This window comes from Geotrypetes seraphini, chromosome 13 (genome assembly GCF_902459505.1).
Source record: "Geotrypetes seraphini chromosome 13, aGeoSer1.1, whole genome shotgun sequence".
NCBI classification, from domain to species: Eukaryota; Metazoa; Chordata; class Amphibia; order Gymnophiona; family Dermophiidae; genus Geotrypetes; species Geotrypetes seraphini.
In genome coordinates this window covers 1,631,707-1,650,392 of record NC_047096.1, presented here as the reverse complement: position 1 = coordinate 1,650,392, position 18,686 = coordinate 1,631,707, and the positions used below count along the sequence as shown (strand labels likewise).

The window sequence follows — 18,686 nt, the reverse complement described above, 5'->3', positions numbered from 1 at the left end:
TCAACTTTCCTGGTGCGAGCAGCATCACCAACTTGCTTCCTGTGTCGGCTCCCCCTCTGACATCATTTCCTAGGTGCGGGACCCGGAAGTGCGTGGACGTCACCGTGATGTCATCACCACGTTGATATCTGCGCATGCACAGATGGGCCCTGAGACGCCAGCAGGGAAGAGGGCGGAAGAGGAGAGGCCCTGGCGGCGGCTCTGCCCTAAACCCACCCAAGCTCTACCCCAAATCCCACCCCCTTTACTAATTGTAATGCAATTTTTTTCCTTTCAATTTTTCATGTATACACACAGCAGATATAAATTCTCAAAACTGACACATTTCAATCACTAAATTGAAAATAAAATCATTTTTCCTACCTTTGTTGTCTAGTGATTTATCTAGTTTCTGGTTGGACTTCCTTCTGACTGTGCATCCAACATTTCTTTCCCAATCCAACCCCAGCCCCTTTGGGTCCCTCTGCTTACACCCTCCCCAGATCCGGTGTCAGTTCTCCTTTGTACTTACTACCACCTTTGTTCCAGGTTTCCCTCCTCTGTTATGATCTTCTATCTCTCTGTTCTTCCTCAGGGTCTCTCCCCCTCTGTCTGCACCTCCCATAGTCCCATAGCATCAGCCCCCCCCCCCCCTTCCAACATTTGTTCTCCATTCTTCCAGGTCTTTCTCTGTTTCTCCTTCCTTCCTCCCTCCCTGGTCCAGAATCTTTCCACCTCTCTTCTGCCTCCCCTATGTTTCAGGTTTCTCCCTCTCTCTATCTTCCTTCTGCTAATTTTGAGTCCTCCCACCTTTGATCCAGGTCTTTCTGTCTCTCTCACTGTCTTTGTCTTCCCCCTCACCAGGGCTTAGCATCTCTCTCTCCTCGGTTCAGGGTATTTCCCCTCTCTACCTCCTCTAGTCCAGCATCTGCCCTGCCTTTCTCTGTCTTCAAGTCTACTTTCCCACCCCTCCTAAAGGTCCTTATCAGTCTCTCTCCCCCTGGTGTCCTGATTCAACGTTCCACTGGGGCCCTCACGACGTGCAGGGCCTTCTGCTGCTTCCCGCATCCAGCGAGAGAGGTTGTCTTCCGCGGTCCGCCACTCAGCTAATTATGACAGCCTGCAGAGCGAACCTAGCAGGCTGCTGTTGGCCTCCGAACCACGTTCCCGCCCCTTCTCTGACATCAGGGTTGGGACCGTGGCAGAGGGAACATGTGTGGTTCGCTCTGCAGGCTGCCGTAATTAGTTTGTTGGTCCTTGAAAGCAGCGATGGCTGCGCTTTTAAAGGCGAGACTAGGAGGGAAGAGCAAGAGTGCGGAGCGAGAGACATTTGGGGCCGCATGTTGTGTAGGGCTTGGGGAGGGGAGGGGAGGGCAGACCCCTCCCCCCTTTACTATGCCTCTGCTTAGTGGTTAGTGCAGTGAGAGAGAACCTGGGGAATTGGGTTCAATTCTGGGCAACTCACATAACCCTCAATTACCCCAGATACAAAAACTTAGATTAAGAGCCCACTAGTGGCAGAGAACGTACCTGCAGGTAATAAATGGAAATTAGCATTTGAAATGCTGCTTATCGAGCTTCTAAGCGGTCTACATAGACTATAACAAAGAGACGTACTGTAACGAGAGGGATAAAGGGTAGGAAGTACATGTCAAATAGACTAAAGAGTCATTTAAGGGTAAGACATTGGGTGGGGGATGAAAAAAAAGAGGATAGGTTAAAGGCTTCTTTGAATAAAAATGTTTTTATTTTTCCTTTGAAACGCTCTAATGCAGAAAGGCAGTATTTCAAATCCATAACCCCTCCTGCTGTTCTCAGAAAACACCTGTTAGTGAAAAGTAAGGAGTCGTTCCACGACTGGGAATCCCCAGCCACGTAAGAAAAGTGGTGGAAATTGGGTGCTTTTTAGTTGGTAGCTTGGAGAGCTCTGTGCTTGGTGCCTGCCTATGAGAGTTCTACAATTGATCCCTGTGGGAACATTTCCTGGTGCCTCCTTCCTTCCTTGGTTCCAACAGTACTCGCTGTGAAATCTTGGTGATGGCAGACACTAGTCAATACACAGATTGCCTGGACAAAGCGCTTGAAAGTGACACATGGAGCTCGGCTAAATGAAGAGCCAGCAGTTCTAGGACTCGGAGAAATCAGAGCCCATTCCCTCGCCAAAAGTGAAACTGTCCTGTCCCTGTGTTGTCACTCCTCCAGATTCTGGAAAGAGACACAAGTGGGAGGCTGCACAGGAGGGCTTGGAACACGAGAATCTCACCAAGAACATCTTAAGAAAACTAAAACTGGCTGCATGCAAGCATAGCATTCCTCCATCAATGGGAAACTTACCTATCTCAAGAAAATGCTAATGAATGACATCAAAGATTTGTAAAAACTGCTCTGAAAGGCTTCTCAATGAACTTGAAACTTAACTAATTCAGTATTACCACATTTGGTAATTCATCTTTTCTTTCAGCTGAGTGCACTGAAAAAAATCATAATCCTGGAATTAACGAGAACTTCAGCTGTAAAGAAAAAAACCCAAACGTCTTAGAACTGGATACACAAAGCTTCAGGCAACCCAGCAAAGAAAGCTGGATTGGGAGCGATTTTCTTTGGACAGGCTACGCTTAGGCCAATGGCATGGAAATCACAAGCATGTTCACTGTGCAGAATAGCCCAGTACAAGAGGAGCTGAGCTTGGCACCTGCTCAAAAGCGCAACCTCCCCCACCCCTGCTGTCACAGGCGTGCTCCTTCTCCTGCCGCCGCCGCCGCTCTCTGTGCTGGCTCAGCTGATGGCAGCTCCAGAGCCTGAATCAAATGAGCTGGCAGGGTGAGAACAGGGCTGCCGGCTCAGCTGAAGTTTTTTTTTGGGGTTGTAGTTACTGTTGTGTGTGTGTCCTGAGCCTTTGTTGGGTGCAGATCAAACTCATACAACACACACACAGCAGTTACCAGCAGCTCCAGACCTGCTGTAAAATATTCCCCATTAAGAGATGGGTTTTCCTTTCTCTTCCCTTTTGAGCATCGGAAGTGGAGCTTCCGTGCAATAAAGGGCTAGATTCACTAAGCCAACCAATCGGGTACCGATCGGTTTGTGACCCCTTTGCAACCCAATTTCCCTCCGGCCCGATTCACTAACCTCTCCTGCAATCCATGCAAAGTAGGCAGGGACCTGATTCACAAAACAAATTTCACGATCTGACTGGGCTGGCCGATCAACCCAAGAAGCAACTGCTGGGGACCAGTCGCAAACGTCCTTTCCGACTCTCCTGCTCCATTGCTGCCCTGCTCTCTGCTGCCCCGAATCTCTCCTGCCTGCCACCCTACACTCCCCTGAATTGCCGCCCGAATCTCTCCTGCCTGTCGCCCTGCTCTCCCCGAATCGCTGCCCTTCCCCGCACTGCGAGCCTGTGGTTATAAAAGTAAAAAAACACCACCGACACAGGAGTCAGCTCTGCCAGTGCTGTGAATGCTTTGAGAAGGGAGGCAGGGTTTCAAGGGCCGGTTGTTAAAGTGCCTCTTGAGTTTCTGAGTTAAAAAAGGATGGTTTCTGCCCTTTCCTAGGAGAGCAGGAGAGTCGGGGCCTGGAAAAAAACCAAACAGACACAAAACGCATGCGCTGATCATCTGCAGGGAAAGCTGATGGTCTGCGCATGCGTCACGATGGCACACTAGCGATCCGTGCGGGCAGAGGGGCATTCCTCCCATCGCCCTCATTATAATTGTTTGCTGTTGTGAATTGGTCGGGTCTGCTGGAATCGGCCACAGAAGTCAGGTTAGTGAATCTAGCCCCAAGACTGGTTCACACACAAAACTTTTCAGCACCTGGGCCCTAAAGGCCTGTTTACTAAGTGGTGGTATTTCTGCAAGAGCCGCTAAGGTAGAAGAGGGTGGAGGCTGCTTCTTACACTTAACACATTTAGATAATGCAGCTGACTTCATGTAAAGAGCTTTTCTCTGCATTAATTGACTGACAAATGTTGGGAATGCCGAAGCTTTGCAGTTAGTCTACTTTTAACAGACCTCTTAATGCCAGGGGTGAAATCCCCTTATGTGCCGTCAGCTAAATTCTCCCTTCCCTCTTCTTGAAACACAGCGTGCAGTAAATCCCCACCCAGACAAGATTTCTACAGTCTCCATCTTTAACGATTAACAGATGAATGGACAGGGGGGACTAGGGGTTCTTTTAGGGGTATTCTCTTATAAGACTGAATCCAGGTCTTAAGAATCACAACTTATTGTTTAATGGCTTATTTGCCTTGGCTGTACTATTTGTATAAAAGCGTCTGCTTTTCACACTTGAATTTATTGGATTTTGTGTTGTGAATAAACTGTTTATTAAAAAAAGTAGATTGTACAGGGTTATAGTTGTAAGGCATGGCAAACTGTATGACTTATTTCTAAACGTAAGAGATTTTGCACAGATGAGTTTCCAGGGTTGGTTTCCTCGCTCTTCAGCTGAGGAAAAGGAGGGATGTGGTAAAAACACCACCTTGATAATGGAAGTCTGGGCTGTATTTTGCGAGTTTTCTTCAGAATACTGCCTCAGGCATTGAAAAGAATGAAAAGGTTACAGTAGTAAGTGCTGATGAAACATCATTTCAAACTCTGCCCTTAAGACTAAGGATGCAGGTCCGGGTCCATGGAACACGCTCGTAGCCTCCCCAGCAGGGATCACCGACAAAGACCGAGGCTCCGGTTCAGACAAATGTCGATAGATGGCACGCAGCAAGCCATCTGCCCGTGTCGTGCTGAGATCTGGGATGCAGGGTCTCCTCAGCACACACTGCATTTCTTCTTTCTTTGATCTACCGTCTGTGGACAGGTGCTGTCTGTGATCCTGCAGCCTGGGATTGGTTTCCCAAAAAAGAAGCCTTCTTGTTCCGAGAGTGAAGAAGATGAACAGGTAGAGCACGTGCTGAGGTCATTTCCTGCCTCCCGCAGGAAGTTAGCAGGGAAATCCGAACAGGGTGCTTGTCCTGATAACGTCTGGTTCTGTTGGCCCGATTTGCCCCTTTCCTTGTGCTGATGATGGACTTTCCAGCTCTGCTTCCTCCCCTCCTGCTGTGGACTCTGGCGATGGGTCATAAGTGCAGAACAGCTAGGTCCATGCAAAGCAAATAGGTCGCCTTTCCAGTCTGGTTTATGTCTCAGACTGAGCTCCTCTCTAGTTTTTGAGTCCTGTGCTGACCTGTGTCTTTGGAGGGAAATCACTGGAGGTTCTGAAGGATCTTTCTGGGTTTCCACCGATGTTCCTGGAAGAGAGAGAGAATGACAACTAACGGAGGGACATACCCAATACAACAGACTGAAACAGATTTGTGGCTGATAGGGGCAGTGCATTCTCGGAACTGAAGCAGCTTTTGCTACAATCATGAGGCACAGTTAGAGCTAAAAAGTAGAGACAAAAAACCTAATACTTAAGAAAATCTTTCCTGCCAGTAGAAAACTTGACACAAAAGACTGGGCAAGTTTCTCAAATAATATCAATGTGCTCATAAGCTCTTCAGCAAGGCCCAATGCCTTGCTGAAGAGCTTATGAACGCATTTAAATATTTTAAAGACTTTAAATGTTACATGATGCTATTATTTGAGAAACTTGCCCAGTATTGATGAGAGGGGGATCTTTTGTGTTTTATTCTATTTTGAAAGTATTGCCCCTTCGAGTGGACTGTAATTCAAAATCCCCGGTCTGAGGAGAAATGTTGCGAGGATACAGGGAAGCCAGTGAAGGAGTTCAGAGCAGTGTTGTGTCACTGAATGAAACGGAAAGAAAGAGATGTCTAAGGGCCTGGCTTATACCCTGCAGAAAGTTACATGTCTTCTAGTTTATACATGAAAACTTTGCATCCAATGTGGTGGGTCTCAGTCAGCATTTTCGGTTGGCCTAACCAACGTCAGCAAAGGCCTATGGGACATTATATCAATCTGACTCTGGAATGTTGATGCAGATAGACCCTAAATGCTCCTGCACAGAATTCACATACATTAAGCATCCAGCCAGACTGGATTGTTTATCAAGAAGATAGGCTAAGCCAGAGACTAATCCCATCTACCACGCCTGCAAGTATCACACCTTCCTTATCCATTAAACTAACCATTGTTTCAAACAGTTTACAAATTCTAAACAGAAAGATACTAGGAAATAGAATAGTTTCTATTTATTCCAACCTATAAAAACCCTCTCTCTGCAACACCCATTTTCTCTGTCTGGAACATCACCCCCTCTCTGTCCTCACAGCACCTAATCAGGAAGCTGACTTTTCTCTCTCATTCACAAGAACACAGAAGCAGTCTCTGTATTTGTAAAACTTATTTCTACCATTGTAATGCTTGATGTATCTTTATAAATCTTGCTTTTTATTAAGCTTATTTCTGCACAATATATATATATATTCTTTATGCAAGCACTCTTAGCGGTCTTTGTCAGTAATTTTACTTTCTACTGAATCTTCAACGAGGGTATTGAATCCAGGTCTTGGCGGATTATAAGGCTGCTTCAACATTACCCCTCCAAACCTTACATTGGGGGCTGGTAGGGGGGAGCTGCATGTACAGAAGATTTTGCAGTATGCATATGTCCAAAAGAAAATGGAAGCACCCACAAACGTTGACCCCTGATGTGTGCCTAAAGCAGAAATGTATGCCCAAACAATTGTTGCAAGGCTCAGACACATTTGTCTGCCTTTGAACCTCGCAGGGGCTTCCCTCAGGTGGCAAAAGGAGAGAAAACAGGTAGTGAAACCCTTGTATGCAGCCCAGGACCTCGGGACAAAATGTTCACGGTAGCCTCTCTTTACCTCTCTACATTGTGTGGAATACTCAAAGGCCTCACAAGCACGGCCTTGCATTCTGTGCAGGTTAACACTGCACTCAATCCCTCTCTGCATCGCTTTGCGCGTATGCCACATGGCCCACGCGAGCTTTCTTCATGGGCACCTCAGATTGGGAGCCCTCCAGGGACAGAACAAACTGTACCAGAGCGCCACTGCTTCAGTTGCCTTCAGGCAGTATACAAGAAATTAAAAGAGAGAGAGAAATACATTTTGTCTATCAGAAATGGGTTCTTAATTTTATATATGAACACCAGTTTCTTCCTAGGTTTCCTGGGAAGAGGGTCTTTATATTTTGTAAAAATACAAGAACCCCCCAAACACAATAGCATATAACATACTGTAATCCTTCAGTCCACGGGTGCCGGGGAATTGTTAACCGCTTTGATACAGATTTTTTTGAAGGGAAGCCCACATCCTCCACATACACTGCTGCCTCAGCCTTGCACTTCAGTGGTTCTTGTCCTTTGCTCAGTCTCGGATGAAGGAGACAGAGACAGTCTCTTTCTCTAGGGCAGTGGATCGATTTTTCACTCCGTCAAAAATGACAAAGACTAGGAGACACTCGATGAAGTTACAAGGAAATAGTTTTTAAAACCAATAGGAGGAATTTTTTTTTCACTCGGAGAATAGTTAAGCGGATAGCGTAGGTGGTTTTAAGAAAGGTTTGGACAAGTTCCTGGAGGAAAAGTCCATAGTCTTTTAGGTTATTAAGACATGGGGGAAGCCACTGCTTGCCCTGAATCGGTAGCGTGGAATGTTGTTACTGTTTGGATTTTTGTCTGGACTGGTCACCATGATGATGAGCTACTGGATTAGATGGACCATTGCTGACCTAGAAAGGCTGTTATCACATGTTCACAAGCCCATTTGTAATGGGTGAGAGATAAGTCTCATGTTCTTTCCCTGTAATGGAACCACAGTTAATGCTCTGTCCACTTGGACCAAAGATTACCTGCAAGAGATGTTATAGCCCTGGATGGTGACTTCTGAAACCTTGCACATGAAGTAACAAAACCAATAATCAGAGTGCCACAAAGAGCTCCTGTGTCAGTGTACGAGGCCTTTTCACTATGCGCCATCGGTGGGTGAGGCTAGCGCAGGCCCTGAAGAGAGAACACACGCGATGGGAATAGAGGGAAAGATGGCCCTGGATGACCCAGAACACAACACAGCTTTCAGCATACAACATTTCCCTACACCAATAGTGTCACCAGTGGGTGAACCAGTACGTTCCCTGCGGAGGATTGGGGGTCTAGGGGGAGGATTCGCAGGAAGATGGGCATAAAAAATCTCTCAGACGCTACTGCCGAGGAATACTGGGCAGCAGTGGAGGGTTACCTTTGTGCAAAGCCCTTTTCTGCATCCTATGCTAAGCAAATGCTTCCATCTGTGCTGGCTTTCAGCTTCAGTCCCTAAGTTTGTACTTGACGCAATGGAAAGTTAAGTGAGGCACGAGAAGCCCAAGTGAGACTTGAACCCCTCGCTTCTGGCTCTTTTTCACTCCAGCAGGTTCTGAGCTGGTTGTACTGTGGTTCTGTTTCCTTCCCACCACCCTCCCCTTCCAGTGGTCCTGACTGCTGTGATGCTGGGGGGGGGGGGGTACAGCCATCAGAACCTGCCCCCTTCGAGGTGGGAGAGAAGAGAGCAGAATTTTCTACAGTGAAATTAACAACCCATATCTATGATCTCTATTATCCACATTATGGTATATTCATTTTCCTATATGTGTATTTGGTTTTATTTTGCCTTTATTTTAATATTGTGTATGTAAATTATGCCAGCTGTTTAGTTTTGAAATGAATAAAGTGCTGCTGGGTCTCTGCTAATGTCATCAGCTGCACATCTTTCTGAGCGAGGGCCTTGCACGGGGTCTTCTGGGAGCAGCCCTTAGGCCTGGAGCTTTTGGTGACCGTTGTGTCCTTTTTGGGCTGTTCCCTCACTGGGTTTGCTCTGGAACTTACCATGCCCCTTAGAAGCTCTGGGGTGGTGTGATGCATTCCAAGCTTCTACAGTCTCTGAGCTGTTCCTCTGGGTCTCGTGGCTTGCAGAGTCCCGACTCCAGCTGCAGATTTCACTACAGAATAGCACTCCATCCCTAGGTATGAAGGGCAAGCCCAGCAGAGATTTCTGACACGAATCACAACAGAAGCATGCGGTCCGGGCATGCCAGTGCTGGCCCTGGTATGACACATGCTCACAGTCCAGGCCTAGGGGGAAAAAAAGAAGCAGTCTCCTTAGCTTGCAGATGCTTTTCATTCAAGCCCTAAATCTGACCCTTCTCCTCACTGCTCAGATTTCACATCCAATGTCCACTGTGGGTAGTTATCGAAATAAAGCAGAATCAGAGGCTTCCTTCCCTTTATTCACAGCGGCACAGTCAGGCACTTTTCCTCACCTATGGAGTCTGTACAGGTCTCTGTATGGAAGCTCTGGAAGCAGGTCATGCAGTAGGGGCTGCCACTCTTCATGACGTACCTCTGCCCCCCAAGTACCACCTCACAATCTGTGCAGCAGAAGTGTTCCACATGCCACGACCACCCTTCAGCCTCTGTCAGCTCCTTAGCGAAAATCAACTGGGCAGTGGGAAAGCAGAAACCGAGTCACACACACAAAGCAAAACTAAGAGATAACCGGTTGAAGGGGGGAGGGGAGGGATGGTGATAACGGTTCATGGAGGAGTCTGCTAGGGGAGCTTTAGGGGGTCTGTGGTAATGAAGGAACTTCAGTGACATTCAACATACCGCACTCTTTCGCATGACACCTGCCTGATCGCACGAGGCGCAGCGTGGTCTGAACAGCTCTGCGTGATGGCGGCCACAATAGAGCTCCCCGTCCTGGTGAAAGAAAATGAGGTCCAGGAGAGGTTGGCAGCAGGTGGCACAAGTAAAGCAGGAAGGGTGCCAACAGCGATGATCTCCGAGCTCTGATGCCCACACAGCCATTTCCCCTCTCTTCATCTGCCTGCCACACTGCAAAGCAATGGAACAAGGTTATAAACCAACTTAATAATCATGACCCATCACTGGAAGAGCTGAAGGCTTTTTATGCAGCCAGTTACAGGAATCAGCTGTCTGCAGCCTTCCTACCGCTCCTAATCCATAGGGACACTTGCACTGTCCTGCTATGTGCATTGAGGGGGTGATGTCTGAGGACCCTGCGTGCACCGGGGGAGGCACTGTACCACCCCCAGTGCATGTATCACCATGGAGGCTGTGATGTGTTTGCAGGTGCACTTCCTACCTGGTGACAGCAGCAGAACTCTGCTCTCAGGGATGCTAGGGGCTGAAGGATCGCCTGTCCCAGTGAATTCAATCTACGCCAAGCGCTGAATCTCTGCAACTCTTCTCTCTCTCTCTCTCCCAGAATCCAGTGGCAGTATTTGACCTGCATGGAAGCACAGGGAGCCTCAGAACTGTCCCACCAGAGCTCAAGGGCAGGAAAGTAAGGGGAAGTGGGATGATGAAAGCATCACATTTCGTGAGGGAGGGCAAGGTGTGGGGTGCTGTGGGGCAGGAAGAGGTGGTGATGAGTTCACTCACCTCCGAGTCTTGGGCTGGCAGCTGGCTCAGAAGAGCTTTGAGGTGAAGGGAGGTGATTAGATCAGCCCTTGCAGAGTTGACCTGCTGCAAAACACAGAAAGGTTAGAGAAATTCAGAGTGGGATCAGCTGTTCTTAGTTTCTCTTCATCACATACTCTCCAGATTCTAGAATCACCATATTAATAGACACGAAGATTAAACAGCAATAATCATAATGAACTAACTCTGTTAAAGGCTCTGAAAGAAAGAGTCATAGACTCAGGAGTCTGAATTTAAGACGCATGGGAGAAGCAGAGAGGATCTCGGAAGGGGTTGTCTGTCCTGGGTAGCCCAGAACGGGTGAGCTGTAGCTGTTCCACTGTGTGTAAAAATACTGAGTAAATTCCTTGACTATGACCAGGGAAGGTTAATTTCCATTGGGTTTAGCACCCACGATCATTTGCTCCTGAATCAGTCCCTGGGCTGACCACAGACAGCATCAGGCATTCCTCAAAGGTGACACCTAGTGGCCAAACGTAGGGTACACATTAACCAAGTTCCTATCCTAAGTGCAATTTCCAGTCCCTGGTTAGTCTTGGTTAGAAGTGGGATTTTTTTTTAAATAAAGCCCTGGGGAGTTGTGAAGGAAGAAAAATGCCAGTGCACAGTGCTGGCACATTATCCTACTGTTTAGATTAATAAACGAGAAACCTGGTTTGAACAGAGCCCAGTAAGGTGAGGAGTGGTTTAATGGTAGAGCTGCTGCCTCTGCACGCTGAGGTTGTGAGATCAAATCCCAGTGCTGCTTCTTGTGACCCTGGACAAGTCACTGCATCCGCCATTGCCCTGGATTCCCCTCTCCTAAAGTCATTTCAAGTTTAATGATAATTTCATATATTGCCTATCGTAATACTAAGCGATTACACAAATCAGGGGATCACAAGAAAAAACACACTGTTGATCAAGAAAAGTTTGTAAAAGGAGAAGTGCATTTGAAAGTATGAAAGACTGATGATACAGATGACTTAGGGTACAGTGTAGTCCTGGCCGTCTGTTTTTCTCCAATTTCTGTGCTTATAAGTTTATGTAAATTTTGTTTCCTTTTTGAATGATTGAAAGTACCTGCAAAGCTGATCAAGTGTGCGTTTTTTCTTGTGGTGATTAATTGATTTATACGACTGTGGTTTCCACGATATTTATTCGTTATAAAATCAGGGGATACATGTCAACAAAATTGCATGATGACAAAGACAAAACCGACTGACATGGAACAAAAGGACTGGGGGGTGAACTACAATGAAGTATAAAAAAGAAGAGAGTACGAAAAAGGATCAGATAATAGGAGGGAAGGAACTGGCATCTCTATACAGTTATCTAAGCTCCAGATGATGGGAGAGGTAACAGCAAAGTCACTTCATTGGCTTCCCGTCCGTTTCTCCTACTGACCTACAAAAGCACTCACTCGGCCGTCCCTCAATCTCTCCTCCCCCATGAGCTCTGCTCAGCTGGTAAGTCCCTTCTATCTGTGCCCTTCTCTTCCTCTGCCAACTCGACTCAGTCCCTTCTGCCTTGCTGCACCGTATGCTTAGAACAGGGGTGTCAAAGTCTCTCCTCGAGGGCCACAATCCAGTCGGGTTTTCAGGATTTCCCCAATGAATATGCATGAGATCTATTAGCATACAATGAAAGCAGTTCATGCAAATAGATCTCATGCATATTCATTGGGGAAATCCTGAAAACCCGACTGGATTGCAGCCCTCGAAGAGGGATTTAGACATCCCTGGCTTAGAACAAGCTGAATCAACTATCAAAGACTTTGCCAAATATAGTGATTCAGTTTAGAACAAGCTGCCCAAATCCCTACAGTAGGCTCCGTCTCTGGCAGTGTTCAAGGCCACCTCTTTGAGAGTGCTTTCAACTCCTAGCTCCTCTCGTCTTTCGTGATAAGTAGCAGAAACAAAACCACAAACAGGCAGTATACAAGTCCCATCCCTAGCTTACCGTTGCAGGCTGGATCTCTTCTTCCAGAACACAGCCAGAATCACTGTCAGAAGCTGAGGCATCGGAAGTGACAGCCTGAGTCTCAGTGCAAGGAGACCTCACTCTTCGATAGTCAACTGGGCTCAGCACAGCCATGGAAGAAAGGGAACCTACAAAGAAGAGAAGGTGTTAAAGTGGGGAGAGACTGCTCCTCTCTCTAGCTAGGAGACAGCAGAAGAGAATTCTCCTCCTATCTTAGCATTGTTTATCACACTCCAGCTGACCCTCCCCTGTACAGGTCAGTGAATTCCCATGGAAACTCTCAAGCTCTGGTAATGAAGTGCAATCCTCCCCCCCTGTGGAAAAGGATCGCCCTTTTCCTTCCTAAGACTGTAACCAAAATATACCCTCCTGCAGCTCCGGGACTCCCGACAGTTCTGCCTTCCTCCCATCTTACACCTCATTCTCTACCACTACAGATGTATGCAGTGCCATACATTAAACATTCAAGAGACAGTCCCTGCTCAGTAGAGCTTATAATCTAATCAAACAGGACAAGTCTCTCCCCCTTGCTTTCATTTCTCAGGCTGAGCTCCAGTGACCCTTAGTGTCACACCAGGTGCCAGCTTATTTATGGGCTGAAGTCTGGCAGATAACTTGGGTAAAATGCTAAATGAGTTAGCACCACACGAAGGCAAATAACAGCTTTGGTCAGTCCAGTATAGGTGACATCACAGTTGTTTGCAAGACAATGAATTGTGATGTCACACACAGCATTGAGACTGGGCTTCCCAGTTTTCACTTTAAAATGTACAGGGAAAAAGATTGTGGAATGTGGGATATGGTTCCTTAGAGTAACATGAGAGGCCTAAACTTAGGATCAAAAGGGATGAACTAGGTTGGAAACTGGATAATCAACAGGTGACAGAGGGAGTCAGTAAATGGAATTCATTTGGAGGAAAAGAAGGTGAATAGTGGAGTGCCTGAGGGGTTAGTACTGGGGCCAATCCTATTTCATATATTTGTGAGAGACATTGCTCAAGGGTTACAAGGAAAATGTGCCTTTTTCCAGATGACATGAAGATAGCCAATAGAGTGTATATCCCGGAAGGAATAGAAACTTTGATGGAGATGGAGGAGGGTAAATAGTGGTGTGCCGCAGGGATCTGTACTGGGACTGGGTGCAGGTATGTTTTCATGCAGAAGCCCATAGGCATGGAATTAGATCCCTCTATACATCTAGGAGCAGGGAAATTTGCACAATTTTAAGAAATTACTGAAAAAGTATTTGTTTTGTAAGATGAAATATGGGAATTGAAGCTTTAATATAATTGTAGGCGCTGGTTGCTGATTTGTTTAATTGTATGTGATGTGATATTATGTAACTACTTTTTGGAACCCGCTTTGTATAAAGTGGGATATAAGCCTATAAACTATTTATAAATGATCTGGAAATTGAACAATGAGTGAGATGATTAAATTTGCAGATGACACTAAACTGTTCAAAGTTGTTAAAACAAATGCAGATTGTGAAAAATTGTAGGCAGACCTTAGGAAATTGGAAGACTGGGCATCCAAGTGGCAGATGAAATTTAATGTGGACAAATGCAAAGTGATGCACATTGGGAAGAATAACCTGAATCACATTTACCAGATGCTAGGGCCCAGTTTGGGGGTTAGCACCCAAGAGAAGGATCTGATTGTCATTGTAGATAATACAGTGAAACCTGTCCAATGGGTGGTGGCGGCCAAAAAAGCAAACAGGATGCTGGGAATTATTAAAAAAGGGATGGTTAACAAGACTAAGAATGTTATTATGCCCCTGTATCACTCCATGATATGACCTTATCTGGAGTATTGCATTCAATTCTGGTCTCCCTATCTCAAGAAAGATATAGCAGTGCTAGAAAAGGTTCAAAGAGCGACCAAGATGATAAAGGGAATGGAACTCCTCTTGTATAAGGAAAAACTAAAAAGGTTAGGGCTCTTCAGTTTGGAAGAGAGATGGCTGAATGGAGATATGATTGAAGTCTACAAAATCCTGTGTGGAGTAGAACTGTAGGGTCATGAAATGGTTAACTGTTGTTTAAAATATTGCTCTGGCCTACATAGCTGAAAACAGTGTACAATCTATTGACCTCATCTGCCTAAAATGTATGTCCCTACCTTACCACATTGTAAGCTAAATAGATAAGAGTTTGAGCCATGATGTACCCTGCCCTTCTGTACATTTAACATTTAGAACTGTAAGAGTTAGATAAGTGACCTGCTAGTGTGAGCTTAGGACCAATAATTGTAGAAAAGTTATAGAAGTAACAAATGAAAATTGTAGTTTTTGCATATATTAGTTTGCAAAAAGGGCATAAAAGTCCGTGTATTTCCTGTTTCTGACACTCTAGTAGGCAGGCTATTAACTGCACTAGAGTCCGGTATACCGTAATAAATTTCTTGTACTTTCTTCACGCCTCTGACTTTGTGTGACCTTTCAGAACAGGTACAAGTGGATCAAAAATTACAAAGACTAGGGGACACTCGATGAAGTTACAGTTAAATACTTTTAAAACCAATAGGAGGAAATAATGTTTCACTCAGAGAATAGTTAAGCTCTGGAACACTTTGCCAGAAGTTGTGGTAAGAGCAGATAGCATAGCTGGTTTGGACAATTTTCTGGAGGAAAAGCCCATATTCGGTTATTGAGAAAGACAGGGGAGAAGCCACTGCTTGCCCTGGATCAGTGGCATGGAATGCTGCTACTATTTGGGTTTTTTTGCCAGGTACTTGTGACTTGGATTGGCCTCCATGAAGACGGGATACTGGGCTAGATGGCTATTCTTATGTACAAAGCTCATTTAGGAGTACTTCATAAATCTGGAAAAGATCCTGTGTTATCTCCCAGCTATAGGCCTATAGTTTTGCTAAATAATCATATAAAAATTTTTGCAAAGATTTGAGCTAACTGGCTGGAGAAGATTCTTCCCAATCTCATTTATTATGATCAGACGGGTTTTGTGCAGGGATGACAACTGGGAGATAATGTACATAGGACCGCAGACCATTATTGAGATGGCTCAGGGAAATCCACTGCTTATTCCCAGGATAAGCTGCATAAAATCTATTTTCTCCTTGGGATCTTGCTAGATATTTGTGACCTGTGTTGGTCACTTTTGGAAACAGGATACTGGGCTTGATGGACCTTCGATCTTTCCCAGAACAGCAACTCTTATGTTGTTATATTGTTATTGGAAACATGGAAGCATGATGGCAGATAAAGGCCAAATGGCCCATCCAGTCTGCCCATCTGCAGTAACCATTATTTCTTCTTCTCTCTTAAGAGATTCCACGTGCCTATCCCAGGCTTTCTTGAATTCAGAGACAGTCTCTGTCTCCACCACCTCTTCCGGGAGACTGTTCCACACATCTACCACCCTTTATGTAAAAAAGTATTTCCTTAGATTACTCAGCCTATCACCTAACTTCATCCTATGCCCTCTCATTCCAGAGCATTCTTTCAAATGAGACTCAACTCAAGTGCATTTACGCCGTGTAGGTATTTAAATGCCTCTATCATATCTCTGCTCTCCCGCCTTTCCTCCAAAGTACACATTTTGAGATTTTTAAGTCTGTCCCCATACGGCTTATGACGAAGACCACACACCATTTTAGTAGCCTTCCTCTGGACCAACTCCATCCTTTTTATATCTTTTTGAAGGTGCGGCCTTCAGAATTGTACACAATATTCTAAATGAGGTCTCACCAAAGTCTTATACAGGGGCATCAATACTTCCTTTTTCCTACTGGCCATACCTCTCCCTATGCAACTTAGCATCCTTCTAGCTTTCGCCGTCACCTTTTCAGTCTGTTTGGCCACCTTAAGATCATCACATACAATCACACCCAAGTCCTGCTCTTCTGTCGTGCACATAAGTTCTTCACCCCCTAAACTGTACTGTTCCCTCGGGTTTTTGCAGCCCAAATGAATGACCTTGCACATCTTAGCATTACATTTTAGCTGCCAAATTTCAGACCATTTTTCAAGCTTTGCCAGGTCTTTCTTCATGTTATTCACACCATCCAGCGTGTCTACTCTATTGCAGATTTTGGTATTATCCGCAAAGAGGCAAATCTTACCCGACAGCTCTTCAGCAATATCTTTTTTTAAAATGTTAAAAAGAACAGGCCCCAGTATACTTTGCTTCCACCTTTTTGCCTCTAGGATCCTGTGTTTAATCTCTATCCCCTCCTCCCAGAAGGCATTCCCAAATGTTGTTCCTCTCCCTCCTACCCCTTTGCCTTTCAGATTATCACTTTCAGTTCTACAATTTCCTCTTCTAATGAACAGAAATGTGAAATAAAATCAAGGTAAAGAATGTTGTAAAATCTCTCCCCTTCAGATAAGGAAGCATTTCCTTGATTGTTCTGTCCCAGAACAAAAACATTCATGAAAAACCCCCCCAACCAACTCCTGGAAAACTCATGGGGTGCCCAGTGACATCAGCCCTACTGCTTTTCCTCTCCAGGAAAAACACAGTCACAGGATGTAGAGCAGGAAAGAACTGGAAGGGAAAGGCTGGGGGTGCAGAATTATACACATTAAATTTAAATCTGTATTTCCTGCTCATAGGAGAATGAGACCTGCTCTCCTCCCTTAGTCCCCTTTACAAGGGAGCAGCAACCAGGTCTCCCTGGACAAACCCCCTAGAAGTCAAAAGATGTTTACCTGGTAAGGTAGCGGACTTACAAAAAAAAGGCCTTTTAGCCCGATTCCTGGCCCTGAGTATCCAGAGTAGCCTAGGGAAGGGAATGAGCAATTGGCCCGGAGGCAGGAGTATAAGAGGAAAATGGATGTATGGCCCCAGCCCCAGACTGCAGCTAGCCAATAACCGTGTGTGGGAGCAGCCTGGGAGAGGGCCGTGGGCTGCAACAGAGCTGCATTTGTTCCTGTGTTATCAGTTCCCCTCAGCACCTTGAACTTTCGCACAGTTTCTGTCTGTGATTTTCTAAAGTGAGACAGAATGACGTTTCAGAGCATCTGCAAAATTAAATCCAGCCCTCAGAACACCTTCAGAAGTGGATAAGTCCAAAACAGTAACATAGTAGATGACGGCAGATAAAGACCTGAATAGTCCATCCAGTCTGCCCAACCTGATTCAATTTAAATTTTCTTAGCTATTTCTGGGCAAGAATCCAAAGCTCTACTCGATACCGTGCTTTGGTTCCAACTGCCGAAATCTCCGTTAAAACCTACTCCAGCCCATCTACACCCTCCCAGCCACTGAAGTCCTCCCCAGCCCATCCCCCACCAAATGGTCATATACAGACACAGACCGTGTAAGTCTGCCCAGTACTGGCCTTAGTTCAATATTTAATATTATTTTCTGATTCTAAATCTTCTGTGTTCATCCCACGCTTCTTTGAACTCAGTCACAGTTTTACTCTCCACCACCTCTCTGGGGAGCGCATTCCAGGCATCCACCACCCTCTCCATAAAGTAGAATTTCCTAACATTGCCCCTGAATCTACCACCCCTCAACCTCAAATTATGTCCTCTGGTTTTACCATTTTCCTTTCTCTGAAAAAAGATTTTGTTCTATGTTAATACCCTTCAAGTATTTGAACGTCTGAATAACTGAATATGAGAACAATTTCTAGGTTCTTCTGCTGGTCTGTATTTCTCCTCTTTGCCTCAAGATTTTACAGTAATTTTCCCTTTCAGTTTGGGAAATGTCTCTTTAATATCTTTGTATTTTGCAGACTACAGTTTGTGTCTGCTTCTGTTTTTAGTAATTGAGTAATGACACCTTCTCAAACAAATGGAAGGTCTTCTGTGGAGTACTTCAGGGATCACCACTATCCCCTGTATAATTTAACTTATTTATGCGCTCACTTGGGGGGGGGGATATTAAATTCAACAATGAGTGCCGATGACATCCTTCTCCTCATTTCAACAACCAGCAACCAATCTGATACAACCCAAAAAATCTCAGATAGCACAGAAAAAATTCAAACCTGGGCAACCAAGATAAACTCCAAATTCTTTACTTCCATACCCTACAAGCCAGCTCCGACAAACATCGCTCTCCAGTCGCATAAAATACTAATATACAAAGCTCCTGCATTCTTAGAAACATAACAGACTCTCTGAGAAATAGACACTTGGTACCACTCTTCATCCTATTACCACCATGGAACCACTGGATAATGACTCTACCTACCTCATGACTTGCTTTTTCGAACCACACTAGCTCTCTTGCTGCACGTTTCTCCCCAAATGTTCTTTTAATGTGCCTCCCGCAACACCTTAGAGTTGTATCAAATTCCCCTTTGCTTGCACAATGTTGTTCCCAAAGATCTTAGCCTAATGCCTCTCTAGAGCATCCTTATGC

At 45.4% G+C, this 18,686-nt stretch overlaps 1 protein-coding gene across 1 annotated transcript; it reads right to left on the bottom strand.

Annotated features, from left to right (window-relative positions):
* Positions 1 to 3,295: 3,295 nt before the first annotated feature.
* Positions 3,296 to 17,086, bottom strand: PRICKLE4 (prickle planar cell polarity protein 4). Its single transcript, XM_033917304.1, has 8 exons — positions 17,042 to 17,086; positions 12,325 to 12,473; positions 10,345 to 10,428; positions 10,046 to 10,189; positions 9,547 to 9,774; positions 9,201 to 9,378; positions 8,767 to 9,012; positions 3,296 to 5,224 (listed from the first exon to the last, which is right to left on the bottom strand). The coding sequence occupies exons 2-8, from the start codon at positions 12,457 to 12,459 to the stop codon at positions 4,746 to 4,748; spliced, it is 1,494 nt and encodes a 497-aa protein (XP_033773195.1). The 5' UTR covers positions 12,460 to 12,473; positions 17,042 to 17,086; the 3' UTR covers positions 3,296 to 4,745.
* Positions 17,087 to 18,686: the final 1,600 nt, after the last annotated feature.